General features: G+C 42.0%; 1 protein-coding gene across 3 annotated transcripts; it reads right to left on the reverse strand.

The window, feature by feature from the left end:
• Positions 1 to 5,091: 5,091 nt before the first annotated feature.
• On the reverse strand, positions 5,092 to 18,699 carry CGRRF1 (cell growth regulator with ring finger domain 1). 3 transcript variants are annotated; one of them, XM_062618455.1, is made up of 6 exons: positions 18,662 to 18,699; positions 12,332 to 12,471; positions 10,885 to 11,062; positions 10,546 to 10,693; positions 7,309 to 7,416; positions 5,092 to 5,847 (listed from the first exon to the last, which is right to left on the reverse strand). In XM_062618455.1, exons 2-6 carry the CDS (start codon positions 12,408 to 12,410, stop codon positions 5,539 to 5,541), a joined length of 822 nt encoding a protein of 273 aa, XP_062474439.1. In that variant the 5' UTR covers positions 12,411 to 12,471; positions 18,662 to 18,699; the 3' UTR covers positions 5,092 to 5,538. The 3 variants fall into 3 exon arrangements, with proteins under 3 accessions (XP_062474439.1, XP_062474438.1, XP_062474437.1); XM_062618454.1 differs by lacking the exon at positions 18,662 to 18,699 and adding an exon at positions 17,618 to 17,776; XM_062618453.1 differs by lacking the exon at positions 18,662 to 18,699 and adding an exon at positions 17,508 to 17,630.
• Between the last annotated feature and the right edge of the window lie 314 nt (positions 18,700 to 19,013).

Raw genomic sequence — 19,013 nt, forward strand, 5'->3', positions numbered from 1 at the left:
CAACCTGTGCCAGTGCCTCACCACTCTCACAGGGACGAACTTCTAATATCTAGTCTAGATTTCCCCTCCATCAGTTTAAAGCCATTCTCCCTTGTCCTACTACTACAAGCCCTTGTCAAAAGTCCCTCTTCAGCTTTCTTGTTGGCCCCTTTAGGTACTAGAAACTGCCCTAAGGTCTCCCCAAAGCCTTCTCTTCTCCAGGCTGAACAAACCCAGCTCTCTTGACCTGTCTCCATAGCAGAGATGCTCCAGCCCTCTGAGCATCTTCATGCCCTCCTCTGGACTCACTCCAACAGTTCCATGTACTTCTTATGCTGAGGGCCTCAGAGCTGGATGCAGTACTCCAGTATGAATGGTAGAGTGTTAAATGCTGTTGGACTCGATGGACACTTTTGTTAAGAAGTTGGCACTGAAAGGGAAAACTGGAGTTGGAAGACTTACTTACACATTTTTTTATGTCTCTGGGAAGATACTTAAAGATTGAAAGACTGGAAAAGCTATAGCCATTCTTAAATGTGAATCCACCACCTCCTGCAAACATCTTTCTTTTGGTGCTATAGCAAAACTTCTTGTGCTATTCAGGAGAAGAGTCCAGCCAGGGTCTGGTACTGACCACCTAGGAAGAAGCTGACTTTTAAAAGCAAGGCAACAGCTGGGCTGTCAATCTTGTCTCCCTGTATGGCAGCATCTGGTGAAAAGCATTGCTTTTCAACTGTCATATGCCATATATCCTGCCGTGTTCTCACTTCGATCAATGAAATGTGCCCCCATAGAAAGGGGTCTGCTAGCCTTGGCAAGCGGAGCAGCGCATGAGCAAACACGGTGCCTGACTCCCTCGGAGCTCCCCACTTCCTTTAATTATCCTCAGCCTTGTTGCCAGCAGTATCCCACCCCAGGCTTCCAGCAAGCCGGTGCATTTTGGGCTTGCAGTCTATTCCCTATAGGGAAATCCTTGAAATTAACGACCCTCAGGAACTGGAGACCAAATAGAATAGCTTCGAGCATGGTGTCTGTGTTGCATTTGACCAGTTAAGATGCAACAGAACTTCTGTATCTCACAATCAATTCTGGTGACAGAATATTGATGCATGGTGACCCCCGTAGATCTCTGGGGTCTCACTGCCTCCAAACTCAATAGAATCTGCAGAGTTAAAAGACAAAAAAGAAGAAAAGGAACAACTATCAAAGTAATTCACAAGTCAGCAATCCTCCCTCTAGCCTGTTTGTTAAAATATTGCTCACAAGGAGCTGATAGACACTGAAATAAATAGCACTATGAAGGAGATAAGTGATGCATTAGACTTCTCACCAGTCCCCTGACTACAGCTACTGTTTCAAAATCTGCCAAGTGTGAAGTGGCTATGCAATGGGGGAGTAAAAAATATTAGGAACTGCCAAAACCTCTCATCTGATGAAGACAAAAAGCTGGAGGAGGCATCTAAGACCTAGAAAAGCTTTCTAGGTACAAATCTGATGATATGAGGATGCCACAGGCTGAGGCTGTAAAACACAGGTAGCAACTAATTGTTCATATAATTGATTGATGGTTCTTGGGTTCACTCGACCCTCAGGAGCACCGGGCACAGCACAGGTAGTACAGAAGTTTTCTGAAGAATGGAAATGCAGTGATGCCTCCTGTCATGACTATGGCACCCATGACTATGGCAAACATCACAGCATCGCCCTTTGTATGGCTGAGGAGCACATGTGAAGGGAGGAGGATTAAAAGGAATATTTTGGGTTCCTCTGAACCCTGATGAAGGCTATTTATAAAGTCACTGCTTTTCAAAATAACAGAGAAACAGAGAGGCTGCTTACTTTTGACATCAGACTGAAGACTTCATCTAGTCTTATGACTAAGTTTACATATAGCATTTTTACCATTTTAAATCATTCCCATTATGAGTAGGCATAATGAAAGAAGGAACTCTCCCAGCTCAGAAGCAGCAGCATCCAGACAAAAGACCCTTTATGTAGGTGTTGCACATTCCTACAAATTTATGGAACCAAACCAGCAGAAGCCCCTTTTTAAAGTATAACCATTGCTGCACCACAAGCTCATGTGTCTCTATCCTGGACTGGAGCACCTCCCGTATGAAGACAGGCTGAGGAAGTTGGAGCTGTTCAGCCTGGAGAAGAGAAGGCTGTGTGGAGACCTCATAGCAGCCTTCCAGTACTGAAGGGGGCCTATAGGGATGCTGGAGAGGGACTCTTCATTAGAGACTGTAGTGACAGGACAAGGGGTAATGGGTTAAACAGGGGAAGTTTAGATTGGATATAAGGAGGAAATTCTTTCCTGTTAGGGTGGTGAGGCACTGGAATGGGTTTCCCAGGGAGGTTGTGAATGCTCCATCCCTGGCAGTGTTCAAGGCCAGGCTGGATGAGGCCTTGGGTGATAAGATTTAGTGTAAGGTGTCCCTGCCCACGGCAGGGGGTTGGAACTAGATGATCTTGAGGTCCTTTCCAACCCTAACGATTCTATGATTCTGTGATTCTATGATCCATATTGCTGACAGACACGAGGGAATAAAAGCAACACAGAAACAATGCACAGAGCTGCCTGAGCGACTGCACACTGCTCAGCAGAGACTTTCTGAGCCCCTCTCTGTGCTCACTGGCTGGGCAAACATCCATAAGGATCATGGTTAGCACTGCTTCAGAGAGCAGTTCGCAAGGCAGGGAGCAGGATCTGGCTGGTTCTGGGGGAACCTGCAAAGCATGGCACTCCCCAGTGCTTGGCTGTGGCCTGATAGCTGTGCTCAGGTGTATTACAAGATCACTGTATGCTATCAAAGCAACATTAAAATGGTAGTAATACTGAATTTATCCAGAAATATAACCCTAATCCTAATTTTCTCTTTGTCCTTCCTGCCCAGCGTACTCCAGCAAGACAATACCAAGTCTAATGCCTTAGTTTGGAGGAGCACTTTTGCTGTATCAGATAAAATTCAGCTACTGCTGGCATTAATTACATGAGCTATAAATATACAGGATGCCAGGGACAGCCTTTGCAGGGCCTGCACGTCCACTGCAGTGACAGAGGCCAGTGCTTGTTTATTCTGGAGATCAGGACAACTGAGTAAATGGCGACTTACTGCAGAGACTTCCCAGCTGCAGATGTCAGCCCCCAGCATCCTTCACCTGGCCCAGCTCACAGAGCTTCATCGGGGCATGGGGAGACTGAACAATGCACAAACTAGTAGGAGAAACTCACACCCCAATTCCTGGCTCCTTTCACCATACTTAAGGTTTAAAGTTTGATGTTAGCAAGTAAGTGAATTGTTTTAATCAGATTCACACAGAAGCTTGTCTTAAAGTTGAACACAACGTGAACATGGGCTCTCATCTGCTCAGACCCACCAAAATGTGAGATGCTGAACTCCCCCTTCCATTATTCCCTGATGAGGAATGGCATTGTACCAGGATGGCAGTGTTGGCTGCTGGTAGCTCAGCAGCCCACCTTGGCACTCTAATGGTCAGTGATCATCCTCAGTGGTGATGGTACCATTTCAGCCTATAAGGAATAAGGGGCAGGGTATTAGCTAGTTTTCTAAGCTCCTTATGGGAATTCAGAATCCCCTGTGGGAATGGAAAGACAATTTTAAAATGAATTGACCTGAATTGTCTCCCTCCTACCATTTGCCTTCTTCTAGGAGGAGGCAGGCAGGGATGAAGGAAGATCCTCACAGAGGAACTTTCTCTGCAAAAGGAAGATGTCCACACCATAGTTCACTGGCACTTGGAAAGGAACCTAATTTGGAAAGGAACACCTCTAGTATCACTTAGTTTGATCAACTCGTTTCAAAGCTACAGCTCTGATTACAGCTGATGAACCAAACCAGTAAGGTACCTCCCACCTCTCTCCTGCAGTAAAACTCATTACAAATTTGTAATGCTCCAATGCTGCCGAAAAGAAGCAAGTCTTGTTGCCTGCAGCTGCGTATGTTCCTTGATGTTACCAAATCCATAACCATCACCTATAATGAGTGGAAGAGTAATGTTATATTACCTCTATTACAACAGGGCGACAGAGCAGAACAGCCTCTGTCAATATACTGTGTTTTTGTGGGTCAGGGGAAGGTTTTATTTCTCTCTTAGAGCCTTGAATCCCTGTTTTAAAACAACCATTGGATACACAAGGCAGCTTTAGAGCCGGTCCTTTTACTTCTCCCTGACCTGTATTTTGAGATGGCTTCCTAGAAGAAGGGCTACCGTACCTTCTATAACTCTCTGTCAGGCCTTTGATTTGGGCCAGCAAAGAAACTTGTTAGATCTGATAAGGTAACTAAGCATCTCTGGAAAATGCTATTAAAAGAACATGAAACAAATGAAAAGCCAGGATACACTTAATGGTAAATACATGGCCTCGCAGGTCAGCAGAGCTACATCCTGTTTGCCATTGTTTTTATTTAATACTGGCATCGATTTGTTGAAGGATGAGACAGACCAGGCAACTCTCTGTAGGCTTTACTTGAATACCATTTCACTTTGAGATTAAACAAGCCCACAAGCTTGGATCACACCGTTTTGTTGGGAAATTTTAATGAATTGATTGAACGTTGGGCACTGCTGTGGTCAAGCAGTAAACACCACCTCTTTGATTATCTGTGTGGACAAACCCAGTCCCTGCTGACTAGAAAGCAGTGCCCAGCTCAAAGTTAGGACCAGCGCAGCATTAACCTGCTCCTCTGGAATAACAAGCTGTCCAGACACTATCCCACATGCTGGTAGCACAAGCCGTTCGTATGGAAACAGTTATTATCATGGCACAGGCTCTTTATATGCTTTATATTATTTTTCCTGAGAGCCCACAGAGGCGTGGAACGATTTACAGCTGCTCTCCATTCACAGCAGTGATACATGGCTATGAAGGGAAGTCTGAAGAGTAATTATTTCCACCATCATCATGTTAACTGCTCCCCTTTAATGGCAGAGCAAGGCTCATAACATGGGTAAGGAAGCTAAACTCAGCAACTACCTCCAGCAGGTAGGCTGCAACCAAGCCAACAAAACTTTATGCAAGACCACAGAGAAAGGGAAGGTGATGGTTTTTATAGCTGCCCCATCCCTGGAAGTGTTTAGAAACTACGTTTCTAAATTATACTCAGCTAAAATGATATATCAATCTAGTATTTTAAATACAATAAATATAGAATGAGCTGTGTGCAACTGCACTTGCAAGTTTTGTTCTTTTTTTAGTAGATGCACTAGATTTAGTAATCAAAACAGCCTCCAATACTGCTCCATGAAAAACTAGTAAGAAGTTATAACTGAAATCACATTCTTCAAAGATACCCCACACACTTCTCTCGTCCACACTGCATGGATAAGCACAGTGTTCCTGTGAGCATATGAAGAAAAGAAAAATAAGGACACTGAGAATTACCTAACAACAAAAAGCAAAACCATATGAGTTAATGCTACGTAACCTCCCATAAACAGTCTGTTTTCTACATTTAATCTTGGTGCATACAACCCAGTTCTATTTTTCTCCATATTAAAAAACTCTTCTAAGAGAACATCTTGCAAGCTATGGGTTCACTCATCTTCATCTTGCTCTGTTTCACTGCAAAGTGGAAAAGATTCTTGAACAAACTGCCTACACATTGGACACTGCTGAAAATACTTGATGCAGCCATCACATAAGCACGTGTGCCGGCAGGGTAGGAGTACCCAGTTCACTGTGCCATTCTGGCAAACAACACAGTCTTTACTGTTTTCTTCATGCAATTCTGGTTCATCTTCAGCCAGTCCAGCCCTTTCTAGTAAGCTTCTGTCAGTGCTTCTCTCACCGGGAGATGTGTCACTTGAAGATGCTGCAGTACTATTTGCAGACATGAAGAGTTGCTAAAATACACATATACACAAACATTTAGAAGGGTAATTATAATAATAAACTTTCCCCTGATAGCTGAAAATACACATACACATGATGCAAGCTCCACTGGGTCAGACTGACTGGTTTCCACTGGGTCAAGTAGTGCCAGACACTCTTCCCCCATGTCCTGACAGTTAAAGATAGTTCAGAAGCATAAGATTACATAAAACACTGGGAAAATATTAAGGATAAGTCATCAAATCTCAGCTAAACAAAATCAATGTACATGCATGAACTTTAACAGGACTGTCCAGGTTTTGAACCCCAGCTTGGGTTTCTGTTTCTGGTATACTGTTCTCTGTGCCTAGAGCAAGGCTTCTATCCATTCCTACCCAAAATATATCCACCTAGCTGTTAAACCTACTTCACTCAACCCATCCCACTCTTGCTCACATTACAATCCCCTACTCCTTTTTGTTGTATTTTACATGATGTGCAAATTCTTCTGGGTGTGATAACTTAATAAAGCCAGTAAATTACCATGCAGCCAAAGGTGCCTGTGGAGAACACACTACACAACTGCACAGTGTGCAGCTGCACAGTTATTTCCGTTCAGCTGAAGTGTGTTTTTACAATGGAAACCATACACTTTGGATATGTTTTATATGTACATATAAATATATTTATATAAATGAGTATATATAACTTTTATTTATAAATAAATGAGAAGGTTTAAGGGGATCAACAGGGAATTTTACCTGGATAATATGTCTGCAAAAAATGGCCAGGACAAACATGTCTTTGGACAAATCTATTTCTGAATGAATGCTAATCAACTCAATTGAATTAAGTTGGCCTAATTACTAGCTTATCAATACCATATATTATTTTTATTATGAGTGATAAAGTGGATTGCATAGAATCATATCATCAACTGCCTGACAGACACAGGAGAAAGATGATCCCACAGGAAGCATAGATAAGGGAAACTGGACTGGAATAACAAGACCATTGGTTTAATTTTTACCGATTTGTGCTAGGTCTAAGTTTTATTTGTGTTTTTTTGTGTTTGTCCTAAGTTTTGTGCATGTGTTGCAGTAAAAATACATTAAAAAAAACACCAAACAACAAAACAATCCAAAAAGAATTTCTTCTTCACCTTTCCCAACTGAAGGGCAGTACAGAAGAAATTCTGAGAGACAGAATGCATTCAACAGCTAGTTAATTTCTTCCTACTGTTTTAATAAGCAGACATGACCTAGGTTGCCTAGATTAGAATCAAGTAATTTCTCCAGGAAATCTTTAATATTGTCACATAAAATATTTCTGTTCAATAACTTTTGCTGAAATCACTTAACTGATCATTTTAGCTATTATCCAGTTCTTTGTTTGCCAATAAAACTCTTACACTAATTTAGACTTCTGAAAGCCTACATAAGCTAAACTTAACACTGCCACCCAAATGAAACAACACACAGCATGGGGCTTACCTTCAGCTCATGGTATTGACCTTGAGCTAGAAGCAGATACTGATACAGTATTCTGCAGGGAAGTCTGTAGCTCTCATCAGGAATGTGAATTACAGCTACCATTGAGATCTACAAAAAAAAAAAAAAAAAAGAAAAAGGTATGTTTAATAACTTTCCTTTTCCTTATAGGATTCACATAAAACAGTTGGTCTGAAGGACTGCATACTTTGTTACAACCCCTTGACCTGCTTATTTCCTTAGACAATGGGGACTTCAACAATGTTGACTTCAAACACAGCTTAAAAAAAAAAAATAAAAAACATACAGGACATGGCACAAGACAGCACTTTGTGGCACTTCAGTTTTCTGCCCTTGCTCTCCATGGAGCCTTATTATGGCCAGTTTACAGCAGAGACCACCTCTGACTGCTCTCACTTAACGCAATCACACCCCACACTGAAAATGCATCTAAGCACATGCACTCCTGAAGGTAAGTGCTCAGTCAGCTGAGGTAGGGCTGCTTACACCATCACAGATGTGCCGTGGAAGAAAAAATTATTTCAATCACAAGAAGCAGCTCCTACACTCCTCTTTCCACTCCACTAACTCATGATGAGCTCCTTCTACATGGGAGAGAAGTCGACAAACTGCAAGGAGTTTCCTACAGCAACAGAGCCCCAGGTGAGTGCAGGCATTTAGGTTCCGTACAACTTCTGCAGCCACATCCTGGGCTGTCTTCAAGACAAGAAATTACCCTGTCCACTGAGCTCCAAGTGCGTAATTAGAGGGGAACATGTAAAAGACAAAGTTTTCTCTACTCTCTCTCACTTTCCTCACAAACACAGACCAGGTTTTTTTACTCTATAAAAAGTGTTAAGAAGGGTCCCTGATCGGCTTCTAAACTGAGTAGGCAAAAAAAAAAAATTCACTGGAAAAGATTATGAAAGGATCCTGTGGACTGACTTTAGAGTCATTTTTCTGAAAGTAAAAGCACTCCAAGCTTGCATGCTGCGCCTAATACCCCTCACCCTGCCTAAATTACATAACAGCCTCTAAAAATAAGAGAAAAAGAAAGTGAAATTCAATATTATTGTAGTTCCCAGAAGCTGTCAAAAAAGAAATCAAATACAGAAAAAAGCTGTTTTGTTAAAAAAAAAAGAAAAAACAAGAAAATTAAAGGCAAATCAGACTTGCACTTCAAAATCCACATATGCCCAATTACATGCAGTTTCAATATATGTACCTACACATATGTATTTATACTAACTGAATTTACTATTCTTTGGCAATAAGGTCTTTTTTTCTAAATCACAATGTGTCAAAACCATTGCAAAACAAACAACCCCACACCACTACTAGCTTTGTTTTCAAACCTGAAAGCCATTAAATCTGCATTAAAACGACAGCTTTTGTCTTTTGATAGTAAGATCTCAAAAGTTAACAGTTTGCAGCGTATTTGTATTATGTCATTCCACCACAAATGCTTTCTCAATGACAACACGTGCTCAATTCTTAGTTTGTTCAGACACCTAGGAAACTGTTTAACTCTGAATGGGATCACTTCTGAATACAAGCATCTGAATCTTCACGTTATTGATTCCTCTGTTACCCTGTAGTACAGAAACATATACAGTGATACCATGATCTAGTAGAAATGCTATGCTGTTTGATTATAGAGCCCCTTCCTCTTACAGAGAGAGAAAATACCTGGTACTGAAGTATTTGTACACCATAATCAAGTTACTTCTCCATCTTCTGTTTTCTACCCAGGCCTGAGATCTAAGCTTTCCTCCACTTCACCCCTGCCAGCCTTCAGATAATTTCTGTAATTCTTACATATAGTCATGCTAATTTCTAGAGCTAGAGGAAAATTAAGGCACAAAATCAAATAGGTATGATCTAGCCACAAATATGGTTTGGATGAAAATCAGTCTCTCCAGAAAAGAGATACTGGAACACCATCCATAGTGATGGACACAGACGCACAAAATAAAGATGGTACTTGATGCACTGATGTGAGAATAATGCAGTAATACCATACTGGTCACAGCGGCAAAGATCCCTTTCCACACTGTATTTATATTTTAAAAGTTTGCTTTTACAACAAGAGATGCAATTCTGACATTTGTCTGGCACGGAATTCAGGCAGAGTTACTTCTTTGACCATATTAACAGATTCTAGTCATGTTCCTTTTCCCCAAAACCAGAGGAAAAATACCTTCCCCACTCTCATTTCATCCCTTTCTTCTATGTTAACAAACAAAAGAGGTGTTACAGATTCATGTCCATACTGATGTCAAACACATGGAAAATAGCTGGGGCATGTGGGAGTGCCTCAAGTGGGGACAGGAGGGAGGGAGGCAGTCCTAAGGTTAAGTGACAAGGAGCCAAGGACAGGCACCACTTGGAAAAGAACCAGATTTCTTAGGCACTGGTGTGATCACAATCAATTTCCAAATGAATGTATGCAAAAGTGTTTAGTGGATTTAGGCAAATTGCTTCCTAGTTCATTTGTATTATTGTTCAAGCACTTAGTGCTATTAGATTATCAAGCAAATGAAAAGATGGGAGAGAAAAGTGTGTCTCAAATCATTCTAAAAAGAATCAATTTAGTGTTTAGAAGGGATATTGAACTGCATGTGACAAAGCTGAAGCTGCTTTAACTAAGAGATTAGGAGACCTTTCCGGGGAGCAGAGTATCCCATATCAGTCCACTGCAAGACCTTCACACCTTCCTGTAAACACCCTGGAGCTGGCTACTGTGAAACACAATGTACTGTATTACAGAATTGGGCTGTGGCAGAAAGGTAACTTCTATGCTCCTAACAGCCAAGCCAGCAGTCAGCTCACATATCTGTGCCAGACACACACACAAAAAAATCCTCTCACTTTGCCAACAGCAATCCAAAAGACTCTATCAGTGCAAGAACTCCACCACAGGTTTATGCGATCAGAAAAATGGGAGTAATAGCTTACTAACCTACAACAACCCCAGTTCCTCTCACTACAGGGTTTACCACAGAGAATTTTGCTGAGATAAACTTTGTGAAAATCATAAGCATCTTTTGAATGGCACACACATTTTATATACAGCAATTATCTTTGCACTTCTGCCATGCTCCCATGGAGTCACGGGTGACAAGGCTAGGGACCAAATTCTAGGGGACAGAGAAAGGACATCGTTTTATTCAAGCCTATCTCCTGAAACATTCAGAACTTAAACACACTGACCCTAAAATATATTCTTATATTACTTACAATATCATATATTTCTCTGTCTTCTTCATCTGCTAACGTCAGCAATGCTACCAAGGGATAGCGAGATCTGGGCACTGGGCCAAAATCAACAACTTGAGCATCTTCTGGTAACTGACAATGTTTTTCTTCCTTGTCATTTTTTTTAATGCTTAGTAGGTGTCAAGGAAAACAATCAGTGTTATTGCAATTGTAGACAAATGTGACGTTTGCATAAAGAATATTTGTCATCATATTTGTTCATAAATATGTTGTGCCAAGAACTGCTGAATGTTCACGAGTCTTAACACTCCCTGTGCCAATGAAACAGCATTTTGTCAAAACAATTGCAAAAAAGGATACAAGTACTGTTGTCGATAGAGGTATTCGCTGTACAGAGCATCCTCTAATGCCTGAGGAGTCTTTATTCTGAAGCAGTAGACATGTTTCTGCAATGCTTTGTGGAGTTTTTGAACACTGCAGCCCCAGTAGCATGTAAGAATACAGTCTTCCAGACAGTCTGGTGTCAGTATTATACCCTCTTGTAGAAAGAAGATAAGGATTTCATTAACCCACCTATGTGCAGGAATTCTGGAATTGCTAAGTGTAGGTTCTTACAGGGCAGCAAGCAGAAAACAACTTCAGTGTCCCAGACTTTTATCATTATAATCTAATCTTCTCAGAATTCAGACCAGGTTTAGTGCTATGAAAGTCAATGGAGATGTGGAAGTGGGTGCAAGGAAATAAAATGGTTGATTAAGCTAACAAAAGTAGCACATGCATTTTGTGAAGGATAAATGTTAACTTCTGGTAACATTATACACACTCACTGGCAGACTCACAAGTACAACCCCTAGTCCAAAGTCCATTCCCTCCTTAGATAATGGTATTAATTGGATCACCAGCCTACAACACTCTGTGGTCTCAAATAATAAGGCCCTTTTGATCGTACAGAGGGAGGATAAACAGAGGATCTGTGTGCTTCATTTCTTTTATAAAAATCAAACACCCAACCCATTAACTTCTAATCACTTACTGCACAAACAGCAGCAGAGCTCTTGAAAAGTCCCACAAAATTCAAATGTCCAAACCTCTTGAAAAACCCAAGTTACCTGAAGACTACATTGCTGGATTTCTTGTTTGGGGTTTGTTGGGCTTTTTTAATGTAGACAGAGGGGTGAAACTGCTGCAGCCCTTTTCTCATTCATAGGAAGGCTCCACATCTGTGATGGCAGAAGATGCCAATGCAAGTCAGCCTTGTTTACTACTCCCCAGTGAGATGCAGAAGGGCATGAATTTCACTTCCTATGTGAGCCATTTCATGGATGTTAGGAACTATCTTGAACTGTGATCCAAACAGATATTTAAATTCAGTTTCCACTGAGACACAGATAGAAAGAGGAGATCTATTTTTAAAGTAAAGTAGTGCACTTCCACTGGAGACTGGGACTTAAACTTCAGTGGTTGGCATATATTCTGTAATAAAATCTATACAGTTCTTCACTTCTGTAAGGTTTACCAGTTACTGCAGGCGTTTTTGTAATCTACAAATGTTTTTGCTACTTAGAAATCTGTTACAGCAGGAAGTGTTTCATTAATAAGAATTAAACTCTGTTTAAATAGCCCAAAATTTTACTTTTAAAACCACCACATTTATAAATGGTGTAAAAATTATTTCTGTTGTAATGATGAACAGAAGCATGTTTCTGAGGAATTTTGATAAAGAAAAAGGCAGAGAGCAAAAAAACAGAAAGCACTAAGTTCAGGAACCCAAACTGACAAAAATCAAGCACATCAGAAATCCACTGACTTGTTACAGAAGCTGTAGCAGGATGAAGGATTTCTAACCCAAAAGGATTCTTCACTTGTCTCATCTGCTTTTTCAACATTCTTGCACTGGATTCTGTTTCTTCTGAGTTTCTCAGAATAACAGGAACACCCAAACCAGACCTATGAGACACAAAACAAGAACAAGTGGGTTAAGTATTAGGGTTGACACACTTGAATTTTTCTTCACTCTAAATAGCAAGCAGCACAACATCTGCCAGGATACAAACGTAACACAGGCTGCCAATCTGACTTCAGTTTTCCGTGGCAGAAGGTAGGAGTCTTCACAGTGATACAAAAGATCTCTAAAAGGGGAATACTTTACTCTTGCCTCTCCACAAAGGGAGTAAAATAAATGAGAATGGTCAATGCCCTCTAGTGGTAAACGGTTAGCCAGTACTTTCTCGCAGTTGACATTCTTGCACATCCTTTTACAGGATCCCCGCCAAAAAAAACACTGCTTGCAAAGATGGAACAACCTTAATCGATTGGGTGCTCAAACGGAAGAGTAAATCATTCAGCTCTAAGATATTTCTCTAGCTGTAGCTACAGCCAACAAGACGGAGATCCTGATTTCCCATGTAAACCTCAATTACAATATGCTGATACTGAATCAAAGGCCATAAAGCCTCTACTTTGAGCAAGAAACCAAGTGCAAAATAGCTAAATCAAAGCTGAGAATCTACAACCCCTTCAAAGCCAAACCTAGCACACTATCCCAAGTGGTATTCTTACCCTAAAAGGATAATGAAGAAAAGGTTTCAAAGTTTAAACACCCTTAGAATAAAAATAAATTAAAAAAAAAAAAAAAAATAAAAATCAAAGAAAGTGAGGAAGAATATTTTGGGACGATGATTTTTGACACAAATTAAAACCCCCAAGATTTTTGTATTACCTGGGGCTTCTAAAAGAACCATTATATAAGGTCAGGATCTAGAAAACAAGCTCTACAACAGACTTCTTTTTACATGTGACTAAATATAATTCTTAGAAATAACTTTCAATAACCAAAAGTTGATTAGAGAAACTGTCCCAGATATGCTATAAAAAGATTACTAAAGAGATTCCTTAATTGCATTAATCCAGTCCTGTCTCATTAGTAAGGTAACAGGGAGAGGCTGTGGGAGGCTTTTGTCAATGCATTTCAGAAAAGTTATTAATTAGCTCAGGCTGTACTTCCCTGAATTTGTGCTTTTTTTGCTGCCACATGTACTATTCACATGACAGCCTGTTGAATGGCTCTGAATTTTGGTTTAGGCAGCCATCAGAATATTGGGTGCTGGAAAACACCAAATGGCACAAAGCACCAGTTCTTCTCCGCATCAACTGTTGCCATTCAGTATACTGAAATAGCAGCTATTACAGTAAGATGGGTCTTATATCAATAACTCAAGCTGAAAAGGGCACTACCAACTTGAATTTAATCAGTTTGAAACTGCTAAAGTAATTTTGTGTACAATACAGCTCTGAGCCAAACAGACAATTCTGTGCTTAACTACTACTTTTCCCTGGTTTTAAAATCTTTTCCAACTCCTGTGCATCAAAAGCAGACGAAAAGCAGAGCTTTTACTGACACTGGGCTCTTTTCTATTGATTCATGTCAGAGAGGTGCCTTTGTAAGACTAACTGGGAAAAACATCAGTCAAAAGTGATTTTCAAGTTGAGGAAAATACTTCAGGGAAAAAAATTTTCAAATCCATTCTCAATAGCAAGAACCTGGTCCTGGCAGTCTAACAAATATTTGCCTTTACCATTTAACATCTTGTGTGCCAGAGTGTCACAGATACAACACAGAGAAAAGAGACTGGGCTGGCAGAAAATGCTCTATACTGATTACTCCATCTTTGAGAAATGCCTTTGTTTTGCTAGACTATGATAGCAACATTTGCATTTCTCCAATGATATAATATGGGGCACTCAGCCATACTCGGTTTGGGCACACGGAGGGTCAAATCTCTCTGATGCAAGTAAAACCAGCCACGCTGACTTCCCTGGGGCTGTAATGAAAAACACCAGTTAAACATCTTACAAAGAAACCAGGTGCAGCAGCTGTTTCACTTATTCAATATCCAAAACTCAGTGGAGCTAATCTCTCCTACTGCACATAAAGATGCCTCCTGTTTTATACCATCTGGCTGATTCTGAAGTAAAACCCCTGTTCTTTGGAAACTTTCTTCGCTGGTCAAAAGCAACAGGATAATCACCATGAAAAGCAGCCATAGAAAAGAGCCTCTAGTACAGTTTTAGCAGCAGCTGAAGGCAGAAAGGCCTCTCTGTTCAACAATAAGGTACAGTGTTGCTGTAAAATTTTTAAGGTAGTATTCAGCATATGAAGGATGAATATAGTTTTCATTTTATGATCCTGGTCTCTCAGCCAGGATCGTTAGCTGGTATAGAGGAAAATTCATTTCTTCAGAACAATGTTAGTTTATAAAAGGCAGGAGCCTCCAACAGTTTTGTTCATGGGTTAATTTCCCCAAAGACCAGTCTGGACTTCAAACAAGTGCTGAGCCTCCAGTTCCTCCTTATAATTCATCTACAGCTAAAAGATGACGCACAGGACTGTACTCAGCTAATTTAAATTCCGTATCATTCCTATATACCCAGAGGATCTATTGGACTGGTTCTAGGTTACTGCTGTAGGTAGGTTACCTGTGCAGTAACCTACTCAGACTCTGAGCAAAGCCACAGGTATCCAGACCTGGCCATAAAAACAGCCGCTCATCAAATCAGTGCAGAATTTTGCAAACAAAACCATCAACATTCCTAAGCAGCTGGTGGTTTTCAGGCTGACTGACACCACCACAAACGTATCTGTAAAACAAACTGACAATTGATGCTGAAATGATGGGGGAAAAAATGTCATTGCAACAATATACTATGTATTATATCACACCATATGCATTTATAGTACTCTCTGTAGCAAATAAAGAATCAAGTTGTTTTCACAAGTAAGTTCCAGAGCACTTAAAAAATGACTGCAACTACACACACACTGAAGTTGCTTCGAGGCTATTGGTCATATGGCTGTGGTAAGGTAGAGTTCAAAGGCAGCAGCAATCACCTCTGAGCAACTGGCTACATATTCACAGGTAAGTATGTGCTGAGCTCCTGACTGCTAGTTCTATTCGACTAACAGTTCCTTAACAAACTAGTTTGTAGACAGTTTGTATATATTTACATAAATTGCAGTAATACCTAGTGTAGATACACCTAGAATCTCTGATCTGGAAATAAAAATGCCTCTGGACAGTCCTCTGCACACCCTCTGGCCCAAAATGCATCAATGGACACATGTAAGGATCAGATGTAAGGACCTTCCAACATTTTACAGTAGAGAATTGCAAAGCAGGCCTGCAGTGATAAGGTTTAGTGGTGGTCGTGGCAGTCCTAGGGTAATAGTTGGACTTAATGATCTTAAAGGTCTTTTCCAACTTAGTTGATTCTGTGTTTGAAGCAGGTTCTCAGCCATCACATTTAATTCCACACACTGTTTTCCTTCATATAGAGAAATAGAGTGCTGGCAGCTTCTTTCTTAAACAGGGGTAGGAATATTCCCAACAGCCTCATCTGCACCAGAAAACAGAGGAGACCAGATACAGCTTATCATGAATGGCACTGTCCACTCAAAGTCCACTGCAATGGATTTGGCAGTGCTGGGTTAATGGCTGGACTCAACGATCTTAAAGGTCTTTTCCAACCAAAATGATTCTGTGTTTCTATTAAAAAAATATTAAATTGATAAACGGATCATTGGTTTGGGGTATATATGCAGGAGGCTTATTTAAATCATGATTCAGTATGATTTTTTGGTAAAGATAATATTTTTGAAGAACTGATGAAGCAAAAAAGTGAAGTAAATTGCAATGTAATACCATGAGTGTGCAGTAGGACACAGAGAGAGCATTATGAAATGCTTTAACTTTTTCTCCAAATAAATAATGGGGTGGAATTTCGTCCAGCAAAAAAAATAACAAAAGACCAGTTGCCTTCACTACCACCTGCTGACCACTAGGGGAGGCAATGCAAAAGAGGAACAAAAACTTCCCACCAAACGTATCTGAAAGATCAAAAGATACACTTTATTCCCACTGAAAGCAATGTTTGAGCCAATGGCAGCTAAAAAAGTGATGTAAAAAAGGGAAAGGCTTTACACTGAAGGAAAAGTCAAGCAGAGTATTTGTAAGCTGCCAAAAGAACAAATAGCTACAGCTAAAACATCTGTAATTCAAAGAGAGACAATGGATGGAAAACACTGAAACACAGCACTACAAATATTAATGTTGAGCTAATGGGAGGAAATGAAATAACTCAATTTTATTCTCTCCAGAAGCCCCACAAGTGTAGCATATCCACAGTTCCTACACAAAATATTTTGATTGCTAATCAATGCCCTGCACTGGCAAGTATCAGTATTTACATCCACAGATGCTCCCGAGTTGGCAGGAAAACAGACAGAACAGTGCTATCTATGACAGACATGCAGGGACCTGCTTCTGAAAAAGGCAGCAGTGACATCTTTGCTGAATCCTCGCAAACACAAGTAGAAGGTCTTCCACTCCTGTCCCCTTTATATACTTTAGCAGATCAGTTATTTAAGGCTCCTCCTCATCTCAATCCCAGCACCCTGTTACGTTCACCTTAAACACCCCCTTCTCCAAGTTCCAGCAGCAGAACAGGCTGGTGCCCCATCAGCAGTCCTGGGTACTCTCATACCTCAGTACCAACCCTGCCTTAAAGCCTGTCAGATTTAGCTGCTACTCGGCCTGACACTAGTCATCTTACTCAATATCAAAATTTTATTTACCATCAAGATTTGATATGGTTATCTCCAACACTGCCAAACTTTTCCCCTGAAGGAACTCTCCCTGACCCCACCCCCACGCTCAGGGTCAGGCCCTCTCCTGGCCACCGTGTTTCCTGACAGCTCTCATTCTCTTCTTCTGCCCGAGCAGCCCCTCTTCTTCCCCTATGGTCAGTACTAGCCCTCCTTATCATCCCTCCTTCAACACAGCCCCACTCCCCGACCTCTGCTAAGCCCCACACACCCAACCCCACTGCTAGACCCGACGCTGTGGCACCCCACAGACACCCCACATCCTGGAGCTCATTCCCCAAGGGGTACCAGCTCCTATTACCCGCCTCCTACGCCTTGCCACCTCAATACGCGGACAGACCTCCGCAGCCAAAGCCCATCGCCCCAGACCGGTATCCACAGGCAGGACCGGCCCCATAGGGACCGCCACTGCCGGCCGCCCCGCCGACTCACCATGCCAGCACCAGGCCGCTGGTGACCAGGAAGCAGACGAACACCACGGTGATGTAAAAGAGCGGCGAGTACTCGTAGAGGGTGACAAGAAACACAGCGGCCATGGGGACAGACCGGGCCGACGCGCCCACCTCACAACAGCCCTCTCCGTCTCGGGAGTCAGGCGCATGCGCAGCGGCGGAGGGAAGCCGTTGCTCTCATCTTGCCCGGAGATGGGCGGTGCTGCAGGCCCCTGCCGGCGTTCCCTGCCTGCGGTGGCGCAAAGCGCTAAAAGAGCAAGAAAACGCCTATGCGCCGTCCGGTACCACCACCTTAATCGCCTCAGGCCTTAACGCGGCAAGCCCGGGCTTGCAAACTGATCTGCGTGAGGATGGGGTAGTGCTAAATGCTGAAACACTCGCTGAAAATGTGCAATTGTATCTTGTAGAGCTAGCGTTTAAGTCGTTAATTATCAAGAGGTTGTGTTGGACATGTGAAGTATTGAATACATTTTCATTCTCTTTGAATGAGCCAAGCAACCATACTCTCAATTCTCACTGATACAGGATTGCCACTAATACAGAATGGTTTGGTTTAGAGGGACCTTAAAGCTCATACAGTTTCAAGTGCTGCCATGGGCAGGGACACCTTCCACTAGACCAGGTTGTTCCAAGCCTGGTCCAACCTGGCCTTGAATGTTGACAGGGACGGGGCAGCCACAGCTTCTCTGGGCAACCTGTGCCAGGGCCTCACCACCCTCAGGTGGAAGAACTACTTTAATCTAAATCTTGCCTCTGTCAGTTTAAAGCCATTCTCCCTTGTCCTATCCCTACATGCCCTAGTCAAAAGTCCCTCTTCAGATTTCTGTTACAGTAGCTGAAATTCCCAGCAGCACGAAAAAGGCCAGACATTTACCCCAGCACCACAACAGCCCTCCACCAACAGCCTATTAGGGAAGTGTCTGCCTCGTGCTCAACTCTCGTATTTGTGATTCATGAGCTCCAAACCCTGGTTTACTACACTCCACTTGTACAAACAAGAAGCACCACAAGCAGCAGAACTTACTGATTTCTGCCTTGTGCTTGAATTTTCTGGTATTTAATGAGACAGACATTCTAGCTGAGGCTTTTTAGTAGGCGTTTTTGTGTGTGCGTTCTCTGGTGTTTTAGTAAAGTATGCAAAGTTACTGTTACTTAACAGCCTAGTTGAAGTGTGGTCATCCTCCCCGGGCCTGGTGCTGACCCTGCCGGCAGGCTGATACCCCAGCCCGGCCTCAGCACAAGGGGGATCCTCAGCGGATCAGGACTTAAACAGCCACCCCTTGTCCCCCTTAAGGGCCGTCAACCGCTGACAAACAACCGTCCCCACCCCAACCCCGCTCCCCCTGAGCTCAGACCGGACCGTACCACCCCAGAAG

The sequence above is a fragment of the Pezoporus occidentalis genome, unplaced genomic scaffold (assembly GCF_034315485.1).
Source record: "Pezoporus occidentalis ecotype Australia unplaced genomic scaffold, CSIRO_AGI_Poc_V1 ctg200, whole genome shotgun sequence".
In the NCBI taxonomy this organism is placed as follows: Eukaryota; Metazoa; Chordata; class Aves; order Psittaciformes; family Psittacidae; genus Pezoporus; species Pezoporus occidentalis.

Coding starts and splice junctions, on each gene's coding strand:
- CGRRF1 (XM_062618453.1), bottom strand. CDS start 17,620: ATGGTGAGTCGGCGGGGCGGCCGGCAGTGGCGGTCCCTATGGGGCCGG. Junction 11,063..12,331: donor TGCTACAGCTTCTGTAACAA/GTCAGTGGATTT, acceptor TCTTTCTACAAG/AGGGTATAATACTGACACCA. Junction 10,694..10,884: donor CTCTATCGACAACAGTACTT/GTATCCTTTTTT, acceptor ACACCTACTAAG/CATTAAAAAAAATGACAAGG.